The sequence below is a fragment of the Anthonomus grandis genome, chromosome 4 (genome assembly GCF_022605725.1).
Source record: "Anthonomus grandis grandis chromosome 4, icAntGran1.3, whole genome shotgun sequence".
Lineage (NCBI taxonomy): Eukaryota > Metazoa > Arthropoda > Insecta > Coleoptera > Curculionidae > Anthonomus > Anthonomus grandis.
The window spans coordinates 11,688,190-11,710,813 of NC_065549.1; the positions used below are offsets into that span (position 1 = coordinate 11,688,190).

The following is a 22,624-nucleotide window of genomic DNA, read 5'->3' on the forward strand; positions in this document are numbered from 1 at the left end:
AAATGAAAATATCCTTGTATATCATCAGAAATACCGTAGTCTGTACAGAAAGACAATTAAAGCAGCAAAACCTAATTATTATAGGGATCGCTTAAATATGTCATCAAATAGGCAAAGAGAGTGTTGGTCGATTATTAATGATTTTAGACATTGCCATAGAAAAGTATCGGAACCGGAGTTAAGACCTGACATTTTAAACGACTATTATTGTGATATACCTAATATCTTGCTCAAGGGCATTCGTAGTAACATTGATCCCCTACACTATCTTCAACAAGTGTCGGTTGAGCATTCATTTTTCTTTCATCCTGTCGAACTTACCGAAGTAAAAAATGAAATCAAACGCCTAAAAAACCATAAATCATCTGGAGCTGATGGGATATCTTCGAGGTTGTTACTCTTTTTGCCTGATTCAGCCTTAAATGCTTTAGTTTCTGCCATAAACAATTCTTTACATAATGGCATTTTTCCTTCATGTTTAAAAGAGGCAGTGGTTATCCCTCTTCATAAGGGTGGAGATTTGGATCAGCCTTGTAATTTCCGTCCCATTTCTATTTTGTCTACCCTCTCTAAGATAATTGAAAAACTTGCAAAAAGCAGAATTTTGTCCTTTTTACATCATAATGGCATTTTGTCTGCAAATCAGTTTGGATTTCAAGCCGGTAAAGGGACTCATGATGCTGTTTTTAGCTTTTTGGAGAGCGTCTATGTGTCCTTGAATTCTGGAGAGTCATCGGCGGCAGTGTTTTGTGATCTATCCAAAGCATTTGACTGTGTGGATCATGGAATACTGTTATCTAAGCTCGATAAATATGGTTTTAGAGGCGTAGCGTTGCGATGGCTTGAGTCCTATCTATCAAATCGTACTCAGAAGGTTTCAGTGTCTGGGCGTTTGTCTGCTTCTAGATCCCTAAAATGCGGCGTTCCCCAGGGTTCAGTGTTGGGACCACTGTTATTTTTACTGTATGTGGATGACTTGAGTTCATTGAAACTGCAGGGCAAGGTGGTTCAGTTTGCTGATGATACCACCATACTATGGAGCCATAAAAATCTGACTATATTAAGACTTGTATCCTTGAAGACCTTCAGATTTTATCAGGGTGGTGTGCTTCCAACAGGCTCGTGTTTAATGTAAGAAAGACGTCTATTATGGGGTTTAAGTGCGATGTTCAGGGTCTGATGTTTGACGAAAATTCCCTCTTGCAGAATAAAGAGTGCTGCAAGTTTCTAGGAATTACCATTGATGGTCGCCTTCGGTTTGAAGATCATATTTTACATTTAGCTGGGAAATTATCTTCTGGATGTTTCGCAGTAAGAATGGCAAAACAAGAGCTGGGAGGGGTGGTTGCACGTTCAGTGTACTTTTCACTTATTGAATCTCATATTCGGTATGGCTTGCCTTTTTGGGGTTTAACCAATAAGGGGCTACTTAACATTATCTTTGTTATTCAAAAAAAAGCAGTTAGATACCTGTGTTCTGCTAAGTTAAGAGATTCTTGCAAACCCCTCTTCATTTCTGAAAAAATCCTAACTCTTTTTTCACTCTTTATCTTAGAAACAGCTGCTCTTATTCACAAAATTCCCAAACTACCCTCTGACACTGGCCATTTGACTCGTCGTGTAAATGATGTTCCCCTACCTATTCCTATGTCTTCCCTTACCAAAAACTCATTAATTTACATAAGTAAAAAAATTTACAATCATGTTCCTCTGTGTGTTAGACATATATCGGATGTTAAAAAATTTAAAAGAGAGTTAAAGTCGGTTTTATTGGCTAAGGCATATTATAACCTGGATGACTTTTTTAATGATAGGTTTTAACCTTGGACATGTTGGAAAGTTTTCTTTTTTTTCCTTTTTTCTTCTCTAGTTTTGTCAACAAGTTTACCTTTATTTAGTAATTGATTGTTTTATTTAGTTATCTTTAATTTAAGTATGTTCAAAAAGTTTTGTCTTCTTGTGTTTAATTTTGTTCATTGTTTTGTCAATTTTTGAAATTGTATTTGTGTTTTGTTTTTTTAGCTTGTAGGATGCTTGTACACAAGATTATTCTTACGTAATATAGCACATTTTCTTTCTTTCTTTACATAGATTATAATAGATGTTTATTAGACATCCATAGAATATAACACTTGAATATAGCTTAAATATCTAGTATATTCAGGATATGCACAGTATGTACTAATAGTATATTCCATGTATTACCTAGTGTGACAAATGTATATTTATTTCATATCCATAAAATAAACAGAGCAATAAAAATAGACATTGTATGTATACACGTCAGGATATTATGAATACACAAAGCATTTACATATTATATAATGTTTGCTATGTGGGGGGTCTCTTAAATTTGGTTCTAAGGGTAAATGTGTTTCAACACTCAGTAGCTCAAAAGTTAAGGAGTTTAGAACTACCAAGTGGATTGAAAACAGAACAACTTAATTAGGGAATAAATAGCACCTTATTCAACTGATAAATTCTTGCAGTATTACGCATAGGTTTAGCATTTTTATATTTCCTTTAAAAATGTGTTTAATTGACCACTTACTTATCCATTCGGAGTGTTATTGATAAATAAAATTTAGTTGTTCTCATATATTGTATTTCATTTCTTTATGATTAAAGTGTTAAAGTGAAATATCTTATAAGAACTTAAAGAAATAAGAATCTTATCAACAATGTTCAAATTTACAAAATTAAAGAAAAATATTTTAAAACTACATATAAAACCCATGTTTGCCTTTGGCTAAGCCAATCTCTTTTCCAGCACCCCAGTCTCTCATTAAAACATTTTAAATAAATAAGCAACTTACCTTATTGGAAAGGATTAACTGTACCTGTAAATAATAGGATAAAAAAGGCAAAGAATAAACAAAAAAATTGATTTTTTTAACTTATATTAGAAATAAAACACATCCTAAGCTACTGGATCATCTCCCTTAGTTGTCCTGGTGTAAATAAGCTGTGCCCTATGTTGGACAACCTGCTTAATTAAACCTGAAACAAACAAAACAAGCCCTCAGACAAAGTCTTTAAGATTTGAGTTTTAATTAACCACATTTAGTTTAAAATATCAGACTCATTAAATCAGTTTTAGCTGTCATGGTGAAGCCTCTAGCAAAAGTTGATCATCATTCCAACAATTAAGAAAGAGAAATGAATTAGTTTTAATATCTGCATACCTTTTTGTTGGAGTTCAATCAAGGCCCTCCTTGCCAAAGATCCCCTGACCTTCAGCCTTTCAGACACCACTGAGGGAGTAATCAGCTTGTATGACGGTACTTCTTTGTACAATTTGTCGTAAGTGGCCTTGTCGAACAAGACTTGGTTGTTCAACTTGTCACGGACTTTTCCCTTAGACCACTTCTACAAAAAAAAATTTCAATATTAGAAATTTGTTAATGGCTGCTAAAAAGTTACAATTTACCTTCTTCTTGGCTTTGCCACCGCCAGACCCTTCCTTCTTCTTTTGGGTTTTTTGGGGCTGTTTAGCCGAAGACTTTGAATCCTTCTTTGGAGGCTATAAAAGGGAGGTTGATTTAGATGATTGAAATTACTTAGAATTGATGCAGAACAGTGAATTGAACAATCAGACTCATTAAATCAGTTTTTACAACCATGGAGATGGTCTCGAAATTGGGTTTTCATCACGAAACACGCGGACGTGTTTGACGAGTTAACCTCAAAGTATGGAAATTAAGAATTTCCGACATACACCCGTAGTATTTCAATGAATTTTGATTATAGATTATGCTCTAATTAAAAAGAAAATATCATAATTCTTTAATATAAATATAAATTAAGTTGAAAACAAAAAAAGGAAAATATGCACTCACCATCTTGTTTCCAAAAGTGAAAGAAAGAGGACCGGAAAAAGACCTACCAACTGTCAGAAATTTGACAACTTTGACAGATGACAGCAGTTGCTGGCTTGTTGTGGTATCTCTGCTGCTACTAGAGTTTTCCACTTGTTATTCCATAACAATAATTGATGTTTAGAGTTTAAAAAGTAATAATAATACACTGTACTTTAACCAGCTGTTGACGTTCTAAGTTAAAGTAACAAAACAATTCATTTAGGCTACTACAGACGTTTCATTTATGGCATTTTCTACTTGTTATTCCATAAGACTAACTAACTATAAGTGATATATTTAACTATAACCGATAGTTCGTAAATAGTTAGATAGATAGGCAGAGCTTCCAGTCTGAGAGCTTAAAATTTCTGGATATAATAAACAACATTTTATTGTTTCATCTTAAACAAGATTTGAGAATTGTGTGATACAGGTATTAAATTTTCTTCTGGTTAAACAGCGGTCGACAAAAAGCGTAGTTTTTAGTTAATCTAAGGTTTATGAATTATGAGGCCATTAAATTAGCTAACTACAGCCTTTAGATCTGTAAAACTAAATCCTTATGCAACCGCCAAAAGAAACAATTTCTATGTATTATAATTCTGATTTCTCATTAGTTAAGCTATGGCAGATAAATGTTTTACAATGGCTTACAGGCACTATTTTGAAAAATGTTAGCTAACTACGGAATTTTTATTCATAAAGTTTCAAAAATTAAGAAATATGCACTTTTTATCGTCTTTATAAGAAATAACATCTTCCAAAAAGGAGTACCGCAAAAAGATGGGACCTTTTTTAACTGCCAAAAAATTGACAACTTTGACATATGACTTTGATGGTTGTTGTACAGTGATTATGGTGTTCAGTGATGCCAACACTGCTTGCACTTTACGTATCACTGCGGCTACTGTTTTCCACTTGTTATTCTATAACAATGGTTTACAAACAATAAGTGGATCAAGATAAGCTTTGTTTTAATGATAACCGATAGTTCGTAAATAATTAGACCGATAGTCAGAGCTTCCAGTTCGTGAGCTTAAAATTTCTGAATATCGTAAATAACATTTCATTGTTTCATTTATAGCGTAGACAAGCTTTTAGATAATCTTTATAGGTTTGAAAATTATGCGTCCATTAATTTAGCCTTCAGATCTGAAAAGATAAAATCTATCTTATGTAGCCGCCAAGAAATTATTTCTGCCTTAAAATTCTGGTTTCTCAATCAAGATATTGGTAAGTAAACGTTTCAAAATGGTGGATAGCTGCTATTTAAAAAAAAATTGAACGATTTTACTCTATTTAATAAGAAGAGAGAGTAATTCTTAAAAAAAAGTGCAACTAAGCTTACCAATCTTAGGCTGGAGGTTTATGGTTTAAAACGTAGTAAAGGAAAGTATACTTAACCCAGCTGTTGACATTCTTACTTATACTCATAAAAAGCCATAATGCTTAAGCCTAATATTAATATAAAGTTTGTATATGCTTATAAGCTATAAATGAATCCAGAAATTGTTAACCACATCCTTTATTCCCGTAAGGTACATACATAGATCTGTAAAAATAAATGATCTCTTCTCCTATTGGTTGAAATGCTGACCTAAGGAATTAGGACAGATATAAGTAAATTAAAAGCAAAAATAAAGGAAATTTACATTTGTTATCCTAGTTTTAAAAAAACCGGAAAAAGATCTACCAACTGTTAGAAAATTAATGATGACAATTGTTGCTTATTTGCACTCATGAACCTTAGAATTTCAGGACGTTCAACGGATGCTGGTAAGGGAAGCTAAAGTCTGTTCGTAGCTTTGCTTACGTGCGCTGCGCATATGAAATGTGCATTATTTATTGCGGTCACAAAAACAAAATAATAACAATACAACATAACCTCAGGAAACCAGGCTGACGGTTCTGCATAATACTGGGTTACATGAGCGCGAGAGAGACAGAGCAAGTGGTACGAAAACATTCGTGCGATATTTTTTTTTGCCGTTAAAGCAAAAAATAAATATAACTATAAAAAAAATACATTGCTGACGCTTACATTAAATCCGGTTTAAAAACGAGTTTTGTCAGTTTTGAAACCGTATTTTTTGTTTATGGTAAACACAAGCACAAGAGGAAAGTCCTATGTCACTCTTGGAGTGGTGCTTGTGCGAAGATATTTGTGGGCATTTATCTTGAATTGCTGTAGGTTGTATGCATCGGGAAATATGTGAGGTGGAAGCCCGTTCCACAAAGAAGATGTTCTCCAGATGAATGAGTCCCGATACAGGTGGACTCGATGTTGATGAGCCGCAACTGCTAGACGCGTCCTTCTTGCCATAACAGCTCTGCCAGCTCAGAGGAGCACTTACCGTGATAATAACGGTAGAATAAACAGAGATCAGCCACCTTTCTCCTGTGCTCCAGACTCTTTGTCAGTTCTGGTTTGTCAATTGACGAATAGCTCTCTTCTGTATAGAATCCAGCAGGTTTAAACTATGCTTGGGTGCAGAGCTTCAGACATGCGAGCAATACTCGAGGGAAGGGCGTATTTGAGCCTTATAAAGAGTCCGCAGCTGTTCTGGTGTATACAGTTTTTTCGGTTTGAAAAGCACTCCGAGTTTTTTGGAAGCCGCCCTGGCGACTTCGGCAACGTGGTCATGTCAGGACACACTGTTGGTGACCTCGACTGACGACTCCTAGAAGATGTAAAGATGATTTCATTGGCAATGTTTTCCCTGCCATAACCAGCTCCGGGCCTCCAAGGTTAGTCTTCATCGTAAATACTGCAGCCTGCGTTTTTTAAGCGTTAAAATTTACCAGATTGTTACCGCCCCACTCCAAGATTGCTCTAATATCGTTGTTGGTTGAAGCTACTTGTTGCTGCCTAAGATTTTGAGAACTTGCGGCTGTCGTTGGTTTGGCGGACTTAAATGTGGAAATAAGTGTGCTATCGTCCGCAAAGCTGTAGATTGGATTGACAGTAGTTCCTAGCAAATCGTTGATATATATCAAGAAAAGGGTGGGGGATAGAATGCATCCTTGAGGGACTCCAGCGTTAATGTTAAATTTGTCGGAGAGGTATCCATCGACGGCTACTTGGATTGTTCGTTGTTCAAGAAAACTTTTGATCCAATTCAATAATGAGTTTTGTATGCCGATTGAGGAGAGCTTGGTTAGTAGTCCCTCATGCCCCACTCTGTCAAATGCCTCGGAAATGTCAAGAGCGACTGAGCGGGACTCGCCGTGCTTCTCCATGGCCTCCGTCCACAAGTGTGTGACGTAAGTCAGAAGATCGCCGGTGGATCTAAGCTTTCGGAAGCCGTATTGATGATCGCTGATTAATCCAGATATCTTAACAGTTGTTGGTTGACTGCTTTCTCCATAATCTTCGATATTACTGGAACTAGTGCAATCGGGCGGTAATTGGAGGGCATCGTCTTCTTACTCTTTTTGGGTACAGCTTGCACTCGAGCAGACACTTATTATGAACGTCAGCAATATTTTTTTTTTGTTTTAACTTAAATGTTTGTGGTGTTAAACGAATAGCTTTACCGATCTGATGATGCCTTAGGGCAAAACACGTGTAATAGTTTTTTAAAAAATTAAAAAATAAACATAATCTGAGACCATTGACTTTGTATCCCTCCAATCTTTGAATTTTTATCTCTACATAAAAAACCTAAATATTATACCATTCTTCTGGCTTAATCAAAGATAAGAGGACATAAAACAATAAAAATACTTTTAACTAAAACAATTTTTAATAATTTTTTACCACTTACAACTACTACACAGTTTTAGGTTGAATTTTGCCAAACAGTGAACTATATAAATCGTTTTTAGCTTCTTCTGTCCATGACCCATTGTCACAGGGGGCCATAAAATTCACCAATTTGGTATGAACTGCATACCTTATTTTCCTGCCCTTGGTGGTCCTCGTATCGATTTTCCTCTTCATTTTACTTCTGAGATTTTGCAGTTGAATCCATTGTTTACTCAATTGAACCGGGTCTGTAACATCTGCTGATTTAACTTCAATGAGTTCCCTAAGCAATTGATGATAGAAATCACTATCATCAAAGATTTCACTGTTGTACTCTTCAACTGGTTTTACATCTCCATTATCCTCATTGCTTTCTAATACGTTTGCTTCTGCCTCAGGCTTTCCTAAGATTCTGTACTCGGTTCTCTTAAGTTGGGTTCGCTTTCGGAGCTTTTCTTTATCTGAGAGTATATGCTCTATTTGGCTTATAACTGAGTGAGTTGGTCCGGCATTTTTTGTCACTGATAGTCTAGTTTTTGTATTCCATTTCTCTATAGTGTCATTTCTATATTTCCTGTATTTTTCGTGCAATTCTGATATGTCTTTTTCATAGTCATTTAGCCTTCTTTTCTTTCCTTTTTGGAGTTTAGATTCTTCTTCAGATTCATCATTGCTTTCCTGTAATATAAAATAACTTGAAAAATTGGATGAATTTTAGATGTAAAAATTAGTTAACTTAATAGTAATTTATTAAAAAATTATAAAAATAACGTGAACAACGTCACAAAGAGGTAATAAAACATATAAACTAGAAGAACACTACAGAAAATGTAAAACAAATGCTGTAGGTGCAACACTGGGTGGACGGTATTCAAGACTAAAAATTTGCAAACTAAAATATATAAGAAAATAATAGTTTTAGTATGGTTTTATAAGGAAAAGATCAACTGCAAAATATTTTAAGAAATATAGTAATTTTTCCAGGCAGTTAAATATTGTTTATGAAATAATTAGATGGTTGAAATAGTTTTCTTGGCTTTCATGCAAAAAAGACTAAGAAAATGCCCTCAAGTTCCTGGAAAGTGGACTTTTTTGGACCACCTGAAAAAATTAAATTACAATTTCATTGAAGGCTAATTTACATTGCAATAAGGAGAAAATGTTGGAAAATGAGTGATTTTCTTCCAGGCACCCGACGGGCAAGAAATACCGGAAAAACTCGTTATTTTTTAATGAAAAAAAATAGAAGAAAAAATGTAAAAAACAATTAATTATTTCAAATTACTTTTCTATATCACTTTTAAAAGTCAATTTAAGCCAAAAATACCAAAAAAAGTTCCTTCAAGTGCCTGGAAACTCTTTTGGACTGCCTGGAAAAGCAAAATTACATATTCGTTGATTTCATGCATACCATACACACCTATTTTTTCCTTATTACATTTTTTTCTCATATAAGCGCATGACATTTAAACCATAAGATTGGAAAATGTTTATTTGAAAAGGAAACGGATATCTCAAAAATATAACAGGTAATACCTCTATATATGAAACTTGAAACCTTTATTATACTTGAAACCCTCTATATATGATACGTATAAACGTACATTTGCAATCAAAATGTCCTTCAGTCTTACACATGGGCACTTGTAATTTAACGCTTATGGCAGTATACTTTAGAAGTTGGCTACACTGATTTTGCAAAGGCTTTTGATAGTTTCATTCTGTCCATTCATTGAGTTTTATTGGATTCCATTTAAATTTAATATGTTGCTTTAAGAAATTTAGGGAACAGTTAGTTAATGTTTTTTTTTGACAGAATCCCTCAAACTGGGATATCGGTAGCTCACAGCATTTATCAACAGTATATTTCAAAAAATTAATAATTGCGCTATATTACGATGCTGTGAAGCTGTACTGTGAAATAAACGATCGTGTTGATTGTACTAAGCTACAAGAAAATCTAAATCATTGAAAACAATGATCCAAACAGAATAAGCTGCATTTCAATGTTGACAACCAGGAAGAAAAATCCCATTCAATATGACTACACAATGGATGAGATGGCTTCTGAGGGTAGGTTTTGATTCTTAGCTGTCATTTAGGTCACAGATAGACAATATTGTAAAGAGAGAATCTGGATTTATAGTAAAAAAATCCAGGGATTTTGTCAAGCTCCAAATGATTGAACTTCTCTTCATATCCCATCACATCTGATGTAAATCCTTTAACGTTTTATATTAATAGAGCTGCCGAAAAAAAGAACTTAAACTTGCCATTTTGTCTCAATGTACAATTTTGCAAATGACGTACAATATATTTGTGACATTTGCATATAAGCTTAAATAAATCATGAGTAGGTATAGTAAGTAGTAAATTTGATTGTTTAAATTTCTATTATTATAACTAGTTAAGAAGTTCTAGTCTATAACTGAATCAACATCTGTTGGTAAACAGAACAAAGAAAAGTTAGATGGGGAATTGGTTTATTATTATGAGGACCAAATAGCAGAACATAAAAACAATATGAAAAAAAAGAAGCAATATATGAAAAAAGAAATAAAAAATAATGTTTAAAATGGTTATTTTATTAACCTTGCTCTGCAAATGAAACAAAAAATTGTCGTATCTGAAAATATATAAAAAATATACCTGTTAAGGAAAATTAATTAAAAAAATATATTTCTTCCTTAAAAAATATTACATCATCTGTATCTGACAACATTTTTATATGTCCCATTTTCAATAGTTGTGAAATTCGTAATATAACAAACTTTTCCCCGGTGAGTCTTGTATTTCACTTTGCTATGACCCAAAAGCCAGAATAATTAATTTTCTAAATAGAAACAAAATACTTGTTCATAATCAATTTGCATATCATGCTCTATATGATTTTACTTCCAACATAACCAAGAATTTAAATCAAGGTGTACATTGTTGTTGTGTTTCTATAGATCTGGCTAATGCCTTTAACAGGATTCCATATCATCAGTTACTAACATAATATCCTTGAAAATAAATTTAAAGTACAAATAAATATAACATATAAGTTTTTTGATATCTAATTCACTTAAAATAATCTACCTAACAAAAAAATTAAGTTTTTAAGTTTTTTTTTTATTAATTAATTTTATTATCCTAAGAATTGAAACTTACATCTTGTTCATCTTCTGTATCGCTGGGAATTTCCTCATCACTATCCTGATTAACCTTTTCCTTTTGATTTCCACCATTATTCTTCAATACATTCTTGCTTTCAGGAAATTTTTTTACAACCATTTGTTGTAGCTGTATTAACTTATCGACAACTTTACCCAAATTTTCCTGAGTTTCTTGCACTTTTTCCCTAAATTGTTCAGCTTCATCGCTTTTCTGCATTCCCTTAAAATCATCAGTTTGGGGCATCTTATTGGCTGCCACCAAGGATTTTTGCAATTGTATTCTCATCTCTAAAAGGTTCTCCCATATGTTCATTTGATTCCTCACACACAGACCCTTTTTTACTTGTTGAGAGGCATTTGTCTCAGATAAATGCTGAAAATTGGTGTCTTCATCATTTTCAGATAATGCTATGGAGCCACCTTCACTATCTGAGCCTGAACCAGATATTTCTTTTTCTTCTTCTGAAGGTTCTTCCTCATTTCCTGATTGGTCAGAGCCAGTTTCTGAGTGATCATCTAAAAAACAAACATGCATAAAATCTATATGTTTTGCAGTAAAACTATAATATATCTATATGTATTGTTATATCTATTACCTCATACTCCATATTATCATACTCCCTATGACCCTAGGAGTGCTCCGAATTTTTAGAACAATTCAGTGGCTTTATTAAAACTTTTAGTGTCAAAAATACTATAAACAAATTGGAGGACCTCATTGGAATAAACAAAAATATGATAACTCTATGAGGCTCCTGGAGCTAGATAATCATTCATATTTTAATAAAATAGGCTTTGAAATTTGAAAGTCAACATTATTGCCAAACCATGCTTCTGAAGGAAAGAACTAGTATGGGAAGATAATCATTCTAGGGGGTCAAACTGTGAAAAATCTTAGCAAATGTAATGAAAACCTTATGTAACATCTGTGAGACTTACAAACTTAACTTGTATCATGGTATGGACAAATATATAGTAGTGCTAACTTTAACTGGTTTCAACATGTGAGTAAAAAATCGAATAAATAATTTTTCAAATAAAGACAGCGACAGCTGGAAAATAGTTAATGACATATGCCGAAAGAAATTATCATTCAGAAGTTATACCAGAAGTATCCTGGTGGTTCCCTGCTAGTGGCTAGATGGTGCCCTGGTAAAATCGATCAATTCATCTTGGGCATTGGGCATATTTCCAAATTTGTTAAAAATTAGAGAAAGTAATTCCTATCCATAAGGGTGGAAACTCTGAGAGGAGCGTGTCAATTTTAGACCTATTTGCCTGTCTGCTTTATCCAAATTCTTGGAGAAATAGGTCAAATCTTGCTTGATGACTTTTCTGAGATTTAACATCCTCAGTCTATCCCAATTTGGTTTTCAAGAAAACAAAATATCAATGATGCCATTTACAACTGTATAATCAGATTAATGGTGGTGATGTTTCTGTAGCAGACTTTTGTGATTTATCAAAGGTCTTTTGAATTGTATGGCATAAGGAGCATAGCCTTGTCTTGGTTTATATATGTCTATTATCCTTATACTCCAACAAAACCAAAGTTTTGTGATTATAGATTAAGCCCTGTTTTACTAAGTATGAAATCGGTAAGAGCTAAAATTAATGAGAACCCTCAACTACACCTTGGCATTTTAGACAAATAAAGCCTTATTTGATATATGTCAATTATCAGATTCCAGGCAATTACTGTCCCATATAGCTTATTATTACTATTGCAAAATTATGTGAAGCCTGTATAAAGGTTAGGATCTGAAGAAAAATAAGGTTTTATCCCCAAATTGGTTTGGTTTTAGAGAGACTTCAACTGGGTAGCCCTTATATATACTACTTGATAAAATAGGAAACTGAGGAGGTTAAGTTGGGATCTTAAAAAAAAAAAAAAAAATTTATCTTATGTAGAGAGAGCAATGTGTACAGATAGAAGATCAATATAGTACTTTTAAAAATATAAATTGTGGTGTTCGACAAGATATATCAAGCTGGAACTCTGTTACACTTTACATATTGTTAGTCAATAAGTTTAATGTTTTTTAAATCCTTAAATTTAGAATTTGTAATTAATTAAGGTCTTATTGATTGGAAGTTTATCAATTAAGTAAATGAAATATAGATCCCATGATTATAAAATTTTGGCTGACTGTATGTTAACACGTTGAGCCCCGCGTGCCCACCGGTGGGCATTTGGATTTTATTTCCAGAGACCAAATTTTCATTCTGGATATTTTTTGTTAATAGTTATTTTTTTGCAGTTTATGTTGTTTGTGGATCAATCTCAACTGTGTCGACTTTTGGCTGTTTTTGTAATTTTTTTGCGGTGACCTACGGTTGGGCATGTGGTCCTAGAATGCTATTTTACATTTTGGGACCGAATGCCCACCCGTGGACACTAGCTTTAATGTGTTTTTTTCTTTCAGAGTTAAGCAAATATGGCTAAAAAATATCTATCGGATCAGGAGTTGGCAAAGGAGCTGGAGAATCTGTCCGACGGCGAGTCAAGAGATATAATAAAAGACGAAATTACCGGATTTTCAGATGAGTCGCTCGTAGATAAAGATTTTATTCCTGTTGAAAGTGATCTATCATCCGATAACGATTCATCCGGTAATAATTCAGATAATTCTGCCATATTATTATCCGAAAAGCGACTAAGACCTCTAACTACTAAGCAAAAAATTGGATCATGTTCAAGAAGACCGACTGTCTTTCAGTGAAAGCCCTCAGAATGTTGGTGTTGTTCCAGCTGTTAGTGCAGACTTTGCAAGGAAAGAACCAACTGAATTTGTGACTGAAACCAATAGGTTTGCTTCACAGCGAATTGCTGCGGCAATAGCAGATCCAAACTGGAAGGCCAAGGTGCCGAAATGGGTGGATACCAATCCCGTGGAAATGCGAAAATTTTTTGGCATTATATTATGGATGGGCCTTCTTCCAATGCCTCAGTTACGGGATAATTGGTCAACCAAATTGTTGTACCAAAATCGCATACCCACAATTATGAGTAGAAACAGATTTGAAGGTATTTTGGGCATGTTCCATGTAAGTGATAATGAGAAGGACAGACCCTCTGATGACCGACTTTACAAAATATCTGAATTTCTTGACATGCTGCAAAAGAAATTTAAGTCCTCCTACATGCCCGAAAAAGACAGTTGTATCGACGAAAGTAACATGACGTTTCGAGGACGCATTTATTTCAGACAATAAATACCCAATAAGTGACACCGGTACGGTATAAAGCTTTTCAAGTTGTGTGTATCTGGAGGATACACCTGGGATTTCAAAGTATATACCGGCAGAGAAAAATCAAGTGAATTTGCAGTTTCTAAAAAGGTAGTCATGGAATTGATGGAAGGTCTTTTGGACAGTGGCTGCACACTTTACACTGACAACTGGTACACGAGCGTATCATTAGCCAAAAGACTGATTGACCGAAAAACACATGTAGTTGGTACAATTAGAGCAAACCGCAAAGGTAATCCTCAGGAAGTAATAAAGGAAAAGTTGAATCGAGGTGGAATTGTAGCTCGGCAAGATAATGATAAAACTGTAGTCCTGAAGTGGAAGGATAAGAGAGACATCATCATGCTCATCCTGGGACCAGACCGTCGTTTGGTATAGGCAGAATCAATGTAATCCATGCTCACGGGTGAGCACGCGGTCCCCGAATAAGCGATGCGATGTGCCCACCGGTGGGCATGTGGAGCTCAAGGTGTTAAAAGTCATATAAGTATTTTTGTGTATTTTTAAGTAAGTATTTTTGATGTTTTGTGCATACACAGATTAAGTGTAAAGAGAAGAAAAACCGAATAAGTATTTTCATTATGAAGTTCAGTATACACAGTACACTGCCTATTTATTACTAACCATTAAAATCAGAAAGTTCCTCGTCAGACTCTTCGGAGCTTTCATCCTTCAAGCTCTTCCTGCTCCCCTTTTTCCCCGCATACCGCTGGTCGACGTCGGCAAGTAAATCGACATTCTGCCTCCTAAATTTGCTTAATAAAGCCTCTTCTTCCTCATTGTCCTCCTCAAAATCGCCAGATCCGGCAATTTTGGCACTGGTGTCGTCAATATTATCATCGTCCGGATCGAACTGGGACGGCACGGCACTTAAAACACCCGCGATTTTCTCGGCTAAAGTATTCTTTGATTGTTTTTTAATCATTTTAATTAATGGAATTATTTATTTGCATGGAAAATTAGAGAAAACACTTGTAAAAGGTATAAAAAGTTATACACACGACATGTAAACAATAACACATGAAACTGTGACAGTTTAATGTGAGGTTAAGTTGTCACCTGTCACTTTGTAACGGTGTCCGCTGGATACAGGTTTCGCGTAAAAAGCCGAAATTGATATGCGGTGTTGCCAACTGAGGAACACAAAGGGAAAATACGTTTAGAGTTCTATGACGTAGCAGTGATGTATTCGTTTCTTAAATTTCCTTTTCTTTTCAGATATGTCCATTAAATAAGAAAACAACTTTTTTAGTATGTTTAGATACTCTTTTATTAATCTTAAATGTACACTTCTTAATATTAAAGGGATATATTCCATTCTTTGTATGTACAATATAACTTTTTATATACGCTATATATGGGCAAATAATAAATAATTCCTACTACTATTATCTTTTATATAAAACTGGTCAGTTTTCTTTATTTTTCTAATCTTACCACAGGAGTACCTACTAAAGAAAGATCATGTTCGAGTTTCCCTTATATACCCGCGTTAAGATTTAATGTTGAAAAAGCTGATAGTTTTGATTTTATGGGATTCACAGAAGTTTTTTTCTAAAACATTTTTCAATGTCTAATCTACTTAGATAAGGAATGTTATTGGTGTTTCTATTTTTTTGCCTCTTTTTTCATAAATTAAAAAAAGGCAAAAATATGGCTTAGATTAGTAGTATATTATTTATAATCTTTTTAGGATATATCTTTGGAAATAATTTCTATATGCTAGTTTTTCATCTATCTAAGTACAGACAAGACCACTAGAAAGCTTAAAGTTCTTGCCCCTATAGGAAAATATATTATACTAGTAAAATCTAAAATATTTCTTAACAAAATTATAATTTCAGGTACGGCACAATTAATTATAAAATTAAATAAATGCTACGCCATACAATCCATCAAAACTCGGTATTTTCCAATTTTACTACCAATTGTGCATAAACATCACATACATTTTAATAGGTAATACAGGGTGTCACTAAAATGAATTCTAAAATAAGAAAGGTCAATTTCTATCTAGCTCAGATATGATTAGTTAGTACTGGAAAGACACCCGATTATTCACTTATTGTAAATTGAAAAGAAAATACTACAGAACTTAAGACATTAAAAAAAAATCCATCCTGATTACATTTTGCTTCTTACTTCGTGCGCCTTCTTAACGATCGCCAACTTGGAATGAGGATCCAGCACGGGCAGTTCCGTATACGGGGGTTCTTTGGTTCCATGGAGCATTAAGCTCCATTCTTTAAAAAAACCAACTTGGGGCATTTCAGAATTGAATTTTACCTAAAAAGAGTAAAATAATATAATACTAATTAATTATATGCTATATTAAAGTGGAAATAGTTAATATGTCAAAAGATGTTTCCGCATTGGACTCGTGTTCAATAACAGATGGCAACGATTAAGGGTGTATTTAAGATTAATTGATTCAAATAACTGCACAAACCCTATCAAGAAGTACAAGACCATATAAATCCAATTATCTGTATAAGACAATATTCCCCCTAGCTCTGATTTTAAAATTTAGTGAATATTTTGGAGAAATTGTTAAAGCTGTTTGCTTTTATATACACTAACGCTGCATTGTTTTCAACTGAAACCTTTGATTTGGCGTTTTCAGATCGCTGTGCTGATTCTAAGTTTTTTCTTGTGGGCAACTCAATCAGCCCCGATTTAGGAAAATTTTTTGTGGTGAGTTCTAGATCCTTTTCTGATTAAAACATACGCTTTTTTAACAACTTGTTGTCTAAAGTTGAGAAAAAATGAGGACAAATAGTTGAGACTGCTTTATACTCAACTAAAATCCATTCACAACCATGAACTAGTATCCTACAAAAAGAGATTGAAGGTTCATAGAGAAAATATCACAAAGGCTAACAAATCCTATAATTTGACGAAGTTGTTTACTTCTAACAATATTAATCGAGCCTCATGGGAAATTATTAACTTCATCACCAGCTTCTCAAGTTGCGGAACAAAATGTGTTCCTGATTTGGATCCTGATAATGGAAAGACGGTTACTGACAACCTTAACATTGCTAATACATTCAATCCTTTTTTTGTAGAGTCAGTGCGCAGGATCACAGAGAATTTTCAGTATCCAATAGATACGAATATGCCTTTTAACAGTTTATCCCAATTTCTTTCTTTTTATTCCTTATTACTAAAAAGAAACACTTGAGATTCTAAAATCTGCCTCTAGAAAAAAGTCATCCGGTGAAGACGAGATACATTGTTACTTATTGCTAGCATGTGCTGATCACATTATTTCTTCATTTATCTATGTTCTGAATTTGTTATTTCAGTTTGGATATTTTTTTAAAGAGTTAAAAACAGCTGTTGTCATACATCTTTATAAAAAGAGGGAGACAGCAGAAGTAAGTAACTATAGGCCATGTTGCTCTCCTGTCTGTATTCTCCAAGATTTTCGAAAAATCTTTTAAAAAAAGACTTGTTTTAGATTCTTTATTTTGCGTTTTTAGATTCCTTTGCTATACAGGGTGTTTCTTAACCTATACGCATAAACTTGGGAAATTATTGCTAATGATAAATAATGACTAATAGTGAAAAAAAAATTAAGTAAAATATTTTTTGTTTCTGAGATAATTCTTTTTTTTTCACAAAAATGTAATAACTTTATCAGATGGAATTTTGTTTTCAAATTAAGAACTAAACAAGTCCGGATGATGTTTATTATGTTTAGTAGTACCTACTTTGCTATCAGTTGATACAGTTGTGGTCGTATTTCGTTTTTTATTAAAATTATGCCGCATAATTTTTCAAATGAGGAACTAATGGACATATTACTGGCATACGGGGACAAAGACAAAGATCAAGACAAAACAGTGTGGCTGCAGCTAATCTTTATGCACAAAGGTTTCCTCATAGGTATCATCCGTCGCGTGAAGCTTTTTTGCGTGTGGTTCAGCGGGGTAGAGAAACTGGAAATTTGCGGCCGAGGCCAGGGCAACATGGTGGAGCCATTAGACCTAGGCGCATTTTAAATCTGGACAATTTGATTTTAGATATCATCGAAGAGCATCCTGACAAAAGCACTAGAATAATTGCAACGCAATTTGGATTATCACCAGTCACAGTTTGGCGAATTTTAAGGCATTAATTACTGTATCCATTTCACGTCCAAAGGGTACAAGCTTTACTTCCAAGGGATCATGCGCCTCGAGTAAACTTTTGCGAGTGGTTGTTAGAATTGGAAGCAATTTTCAGACGGAATGGTATTCACAATTTTCGCAACACGCATTTTTGGGCAGTTGAAAATCCGCATGCCATTCGGTGAACAAACTTTCAACAACGATTTTCAGTAAATGTGTGGGCTGGAATTGTAAACGGAATACTTATTGGCCCTTTCATTTTGGATAATCGTCTAACTGGTACTCTCTATTTACAATTCTTGCAACAAAATTTGCCGGTACTCCTTGAAGAAGTCCCTCTTCACATTAGGCAGAATTTGTGGTTTCTTCACGATGGTGCTCCACCACATTTTGCGCGACCAGTGCGACGGCATTTGGATCGAATGTGCCCCGAACGATGGATAGGCCGAGGTGGTTCAATTGGATGGCCTTCTCGATCACCTGACCTTAATCCGCTTGGCTTTTATTTTTGGGGCCACCTAAAATCTCTGGTGTATGTAACCGAAGTTGACAATGAACAAGAATTAAGAAATCGGATATTTGCTGCCGCCGAGGAAATTCGACTACATCCTGGATTAGCTGCTGTCTGCAACTCTTGGATTAGGCGTACTCAATTATGTATTGAAAGTCATGGAAATAACTTCGAACAGTTACTATAATAGTTAAATAAACATTTAATTTGGAGAATTTACGTTTTTTTTTAATTTTAATTAATAAGTCGTTTATCTCCGTAACTAAAACTATTTTACTAAATTTTTTTTTCACTATTAGTCATTATTTGCCGTCAACAATAATTTCCCAAGTTTATGCGTATAGGTTAAGAAACACCCTGTATTGTCATCTCATCCGTTTGGACTCAGAGCTGAGCTCTCCACTTCAGATGCTTTACTATCTCTTTATAGAAATATCTTGGTTATTGACTTGTAATTTATTTTTGCAGATAATATATCAGGATTATCTCGGGTACTGACTACCAGTCACTCCACTCCAAAGCCTGATAGTGTATAGCGGATATAGCAAGCTGGTGCCAGAAAAATGGTCTTTGTCTGAATAGTTTAAAAACCAATTTCATTGTTCTTACTCCGGTTTGAGCTATTCAAGATTGGAGCTTACTCCTTGGAGAGGGGTCATCAAGCACCCTCATCCAATTGGGAGTTGTAATTGATAGACATCTAACATGGGATCCTCAGGTGGAATCTATGTTCAATCGATTATCACACAGCAATTATGCCATCTTACTGCTTCGGGACTATGTAGATGCATAGGCAGTTAATAGCCTTTACTATGCCTTAGTGCATTCCACTCTATCTTATGCCTTGTTAGCTCTAATTCCTCCGAAAAGTGCTAATAAGTCAAAAGAGCATTATACGTACGATGTTTAGACTTTCCTCCAGAGAAACTTGGCGTGGTACTTTTAAAAAAGAAAAAATCCTAACTATAATTAACATCTATTTCTTGCAGTGCGCATGTCAAGTACATATTTCTTCAACATATTTCCAACCCCATGAGATCTGAAGATCATAATTTTTATAAAAACCCAAATACAGCTTATACATCCCTTTTACCCTATTGTCACACGTACAGGATGGTCTAGAAATAACCTGTCTAAAAATGTTTAATCATCTCCTATGTAGAAGAATTTTTTAACGGTAGATTTATTTTCATAACAAAAACGGCTTTTTAAATTTAAATTACCCGCCATATTTACGGAGCGCACTGTGCATTTATAATTAATTCCAATTTTACTAAGACAGATTTGAAATTTACTCTTTTGCTTGTAAATTTTAAATGGTTATTGAGAAAAAATGTTTGAATAAATGAGGTTGGGTAATTAAATTTAAATAGGATAAATAGGCACTTAACTAAATACTAATCTTGATTCAACTAAGACAAAATAGCGATGAAAGTGATTAAAGTAAGCTTGGCCACGAAGTAATATTATTTCAACGTCAATTCTGGTACACGATCACCTACTACTCACCTCCAAAATCCACGTTCCCTGCGGATATTCGACCCAAGTATGTGTAGTCATAAATGGCCATTTTGAGAAACCGTCCCTGTCATCATCGTCGTTCTGCCTCCTACTTAATATCATCGACCTAAAAACAAAAATTGAAAACTCATTAAAACAAATTCCACCCTAAGCCATCTAAATGATCAGACCTAGTCCCCATTGGCGACGTAAGGAACAGTTCAACATCTCCACGCCTCGTAGAATTCAAAGAAATAACCGCCTGTACATGTTCCAAGTATCGCACTTCCGTGCTATCGCCCTTACAAGCGTTCGTATTGATTTTCAACATCAAGGACCCCTTGGAAGGAATTTTTCTAAAAAAACATCAACATAAGCACCACCTTACTATATGTGTAATTATAACTCGCTCACTGCATTTTATTTACTGTGCCTGCTTCGCAATGATACCTTGGCGGAACAGTTTTCCACTGTTTAGCCAGGGCGACCATCGCACCTGCGTCCAACACACCGTATCCGAAAAGATGATTGAATTCCAGGCCAACGCCGTTCATTGTCCAGTGAAAACGGCCTTTGGCGTCAAAAAGGGAGTTGCGTTTTGAGGTGAGAACAGTCAGATGTTGGATATCTCGCCATGTTAGCTTGGGACTGGAAAGAAATCAAGAAAAACTGCTTTAAACTAATCGGGAATAGCTAACAGATCTTGAGAAGATAGCATATGAGTTTTTGTTTGTCAATAAGGCTGGGTCCAACACAGGATTAGCTCTTAAGTTAGTACAGAATTAATAGAAGCTCCGGGTTAGAATTCCTTAAGTGACAGTTGAATTAGATCTCGATGCTTTCTGGCTTAAAAGACTGATAATTTATGATAGCATCACTTAGTATTTAAAAATCTTTTTAAACACTCTGTTCAAGTCAACTGTCATTAATATACCAATTACAATAAGTCCTAACTCATACTATAAAAATAATAAATAAACGAGTTGCCTATACATTAACACATTGGTAAAATTACCCCCAGGTCAATTGATCCGCTATTTATTGATTTACACTTGTAGAAATACCATTGGCTAAGTTAATTTTAATGAAATAATGGGTAAATACGCATTGCGCCAACCTATAAAAATGGAGGTTAATGTGCCTGGTAAAGAAATCATTAAAAATAATTCTGCTTTTTCGATCAATACTTAAATGGGAATATATAATAAGAGACATTATATGGAAAGCAGTTATGCAGATTTTTCTTTCATTTTTCTTATTGTAATGTGACAGATTTTTGAAGTCAAAAGTTTGTATCAGCAAAGACCTTTCCAGAAAATTGCAACAAGGAAAAATCCTAGTAAGGTCCAAAGCTGTGTGCGCTTTCCAATGATTTCATAATAAAGATAGGACCGTATCTGGCTTAAAATTATTTTGAATAAAAAGTTTAAATTTTTAGTTACTATTGCTATAAAATTAATAACCAATTGGGGATTCAGAATTTAGTTATTTCAACTTACTTCGCTTCCAATGCCAAAGCAAATACCCCGGCAGCCTCCGGGGCTGCTGCGCTGGTCCCAGAGTGTGTTGTGGTACATTTTCCATAAAGATCTGTAGTCGCCTGGAACAGTTTTCTAAGTTATCATCACATTTTAATAACTCCGACAAATGTCAAAACACAATATTCACGCAACGGCCTGAATTAGGCTTCATAATAATACAAAAGTTTACTTATGGCTGCGGTATAAGTTGTATAACGGTCTCGGAGATGGAGTTAAAATTGCATTTAAAACCATGACAAAATGGATCTAAGTGTGTATATGACGTATAATAATCGGTTATTAAGGAATTAATCTATCGACTAAGTAATAAGTATTAAAAGTTTCCTTTTCTAGTGCCATAAAAAAATTGTTTAAATTTTGACGTTTATCAAACTAAATAATTTGTAAAATGTTGAAAGTAGCGCCCTCTGGCATAGCAACAAGTCGAAGAAAGAGAGTGAAGCCAAAGTTTTTTTAGCGGCCATTGTTTGGTGACAATGACTAACAACTAAATTTTGTATTTTTTTTCATTTAAATTATAAATTACCCAATTATCTCAACTCATTAACACACAAATCTAAAATTCCGCCGCTCAATCCATATTGAATTTCATCTGCTACAGTTCATCAGATTACCAATCGGATTCGGATTGCAATTAAAGAACTAATTGAGTTTCAGTATGCGTGAAATCCTTAGTAGCAGACTTATTTAATTAGATGCATCATTGAATAAATTAAATAGGCATGTAGACATGTTATAAAAGCTAAGAAAAATACGCATTTTACAACGTAAACTCGAGAGAACTAATCTCGTTTCATTTAAATCGTTGCCTTCTGGGCCCTCGTGCAAATAAAATCGTATTAAAACGGGAGGAGGGCGAAAGTAAACGCGCCACTCCAGGCACGAACATCTGGATTTGTCCAGGGTTTCCGTGAAACATTATGTGAAGGCCGCCAACGG

General features: G+C 34.4%; 3 protein-coding genes across 3 annotated transcripts in view; all 3 read right to left on the reverse strand.

The window, feature by feature from the left end:
- Window positions 1-2,883: 2,883 nt before the first annotated feature.
- LOC126735268 (40S ribosomal protein S25) lies at window positions 2,884-3,898 on the reverse strand. The gene is made up of 4 exons (XM_050439218.1): window positions 3,840-3,898; window positions 3,431-3,523; window positions 3,186-3,369; window positions 2,884-3,000 (listed from the first exon to the last, which is right to left on the reverse strand). The coding sequence occupies exons 1-4, from the start codon at window positions 3,840-3,842 to the stop codon at window positions 2,921-2,923; spliced, it is 360 nt and encodes a 119-aa protein (XP_050295175.1). The 5' UTR covers window positions 3,843-3,898; the 3' UTR covers window positions 2,884-2,920.
- Window positions 3,899-7,584: 3,686 nt separating this feature from the next.
- Window positions 7,585-15,032, reverse strand: LOC126735258 (protein AATF-like). Its single transcript, XM_050439206.1, has 3 exons — window positions 14,643-15,032; window positions 10,762-11,282; window positions 7,585-8,286 (listed from the first exon to the last, which is right to left on the reverse strand). The coding sequence occupies exons 1-3, from the start codon at window positions 14,941-14,943 to the stop codon at window positions 7,633-7,635; spliced, it is 1,476 nt and encodes a 491-aa protein (XP_050295163.1). The 5' UTR covers window positions 14,944-15,032; the 3' UTR covers window positions 7,585-7,632.
- Window positions 15,033-15,262: 230 nt separating this feature from the next.
- LOC126735256 (neuroendocrine convertase 2) overlaps window positions 15,263-22,624 on the reverse strand; it is a 76,952-nt gene continuing 69,590 nt past the window's right edge. The window contains exons 9-13 of the mRNA XM_050439203.1: window positions 21,644-21,744; window positions 20,559-20,792; window positions 20,336-20,500; window positions 20,154-20,271; window positions 15,263-16,304 (exon numbers count right to left, since the gene is read on the reverse strand). Of these exons, the coding sequence (XP_050295160.1) occupies window positions 16,143-16,304; window positions 20,154-20,271; window positions 20,336-20,500; window positions 20,559-20,792; window positions 21,644-21,744 (780 nt within the window). The 3' untranslated portion in view covers window positions 15,263-16,142. The remainder of the gene's footprint in view (window positions 16,305-20,153; window positions 20,272-20,335; window positions 20,501-20,558; window positions 20,793-21,643; window positions 21,745-22,624) is intronic.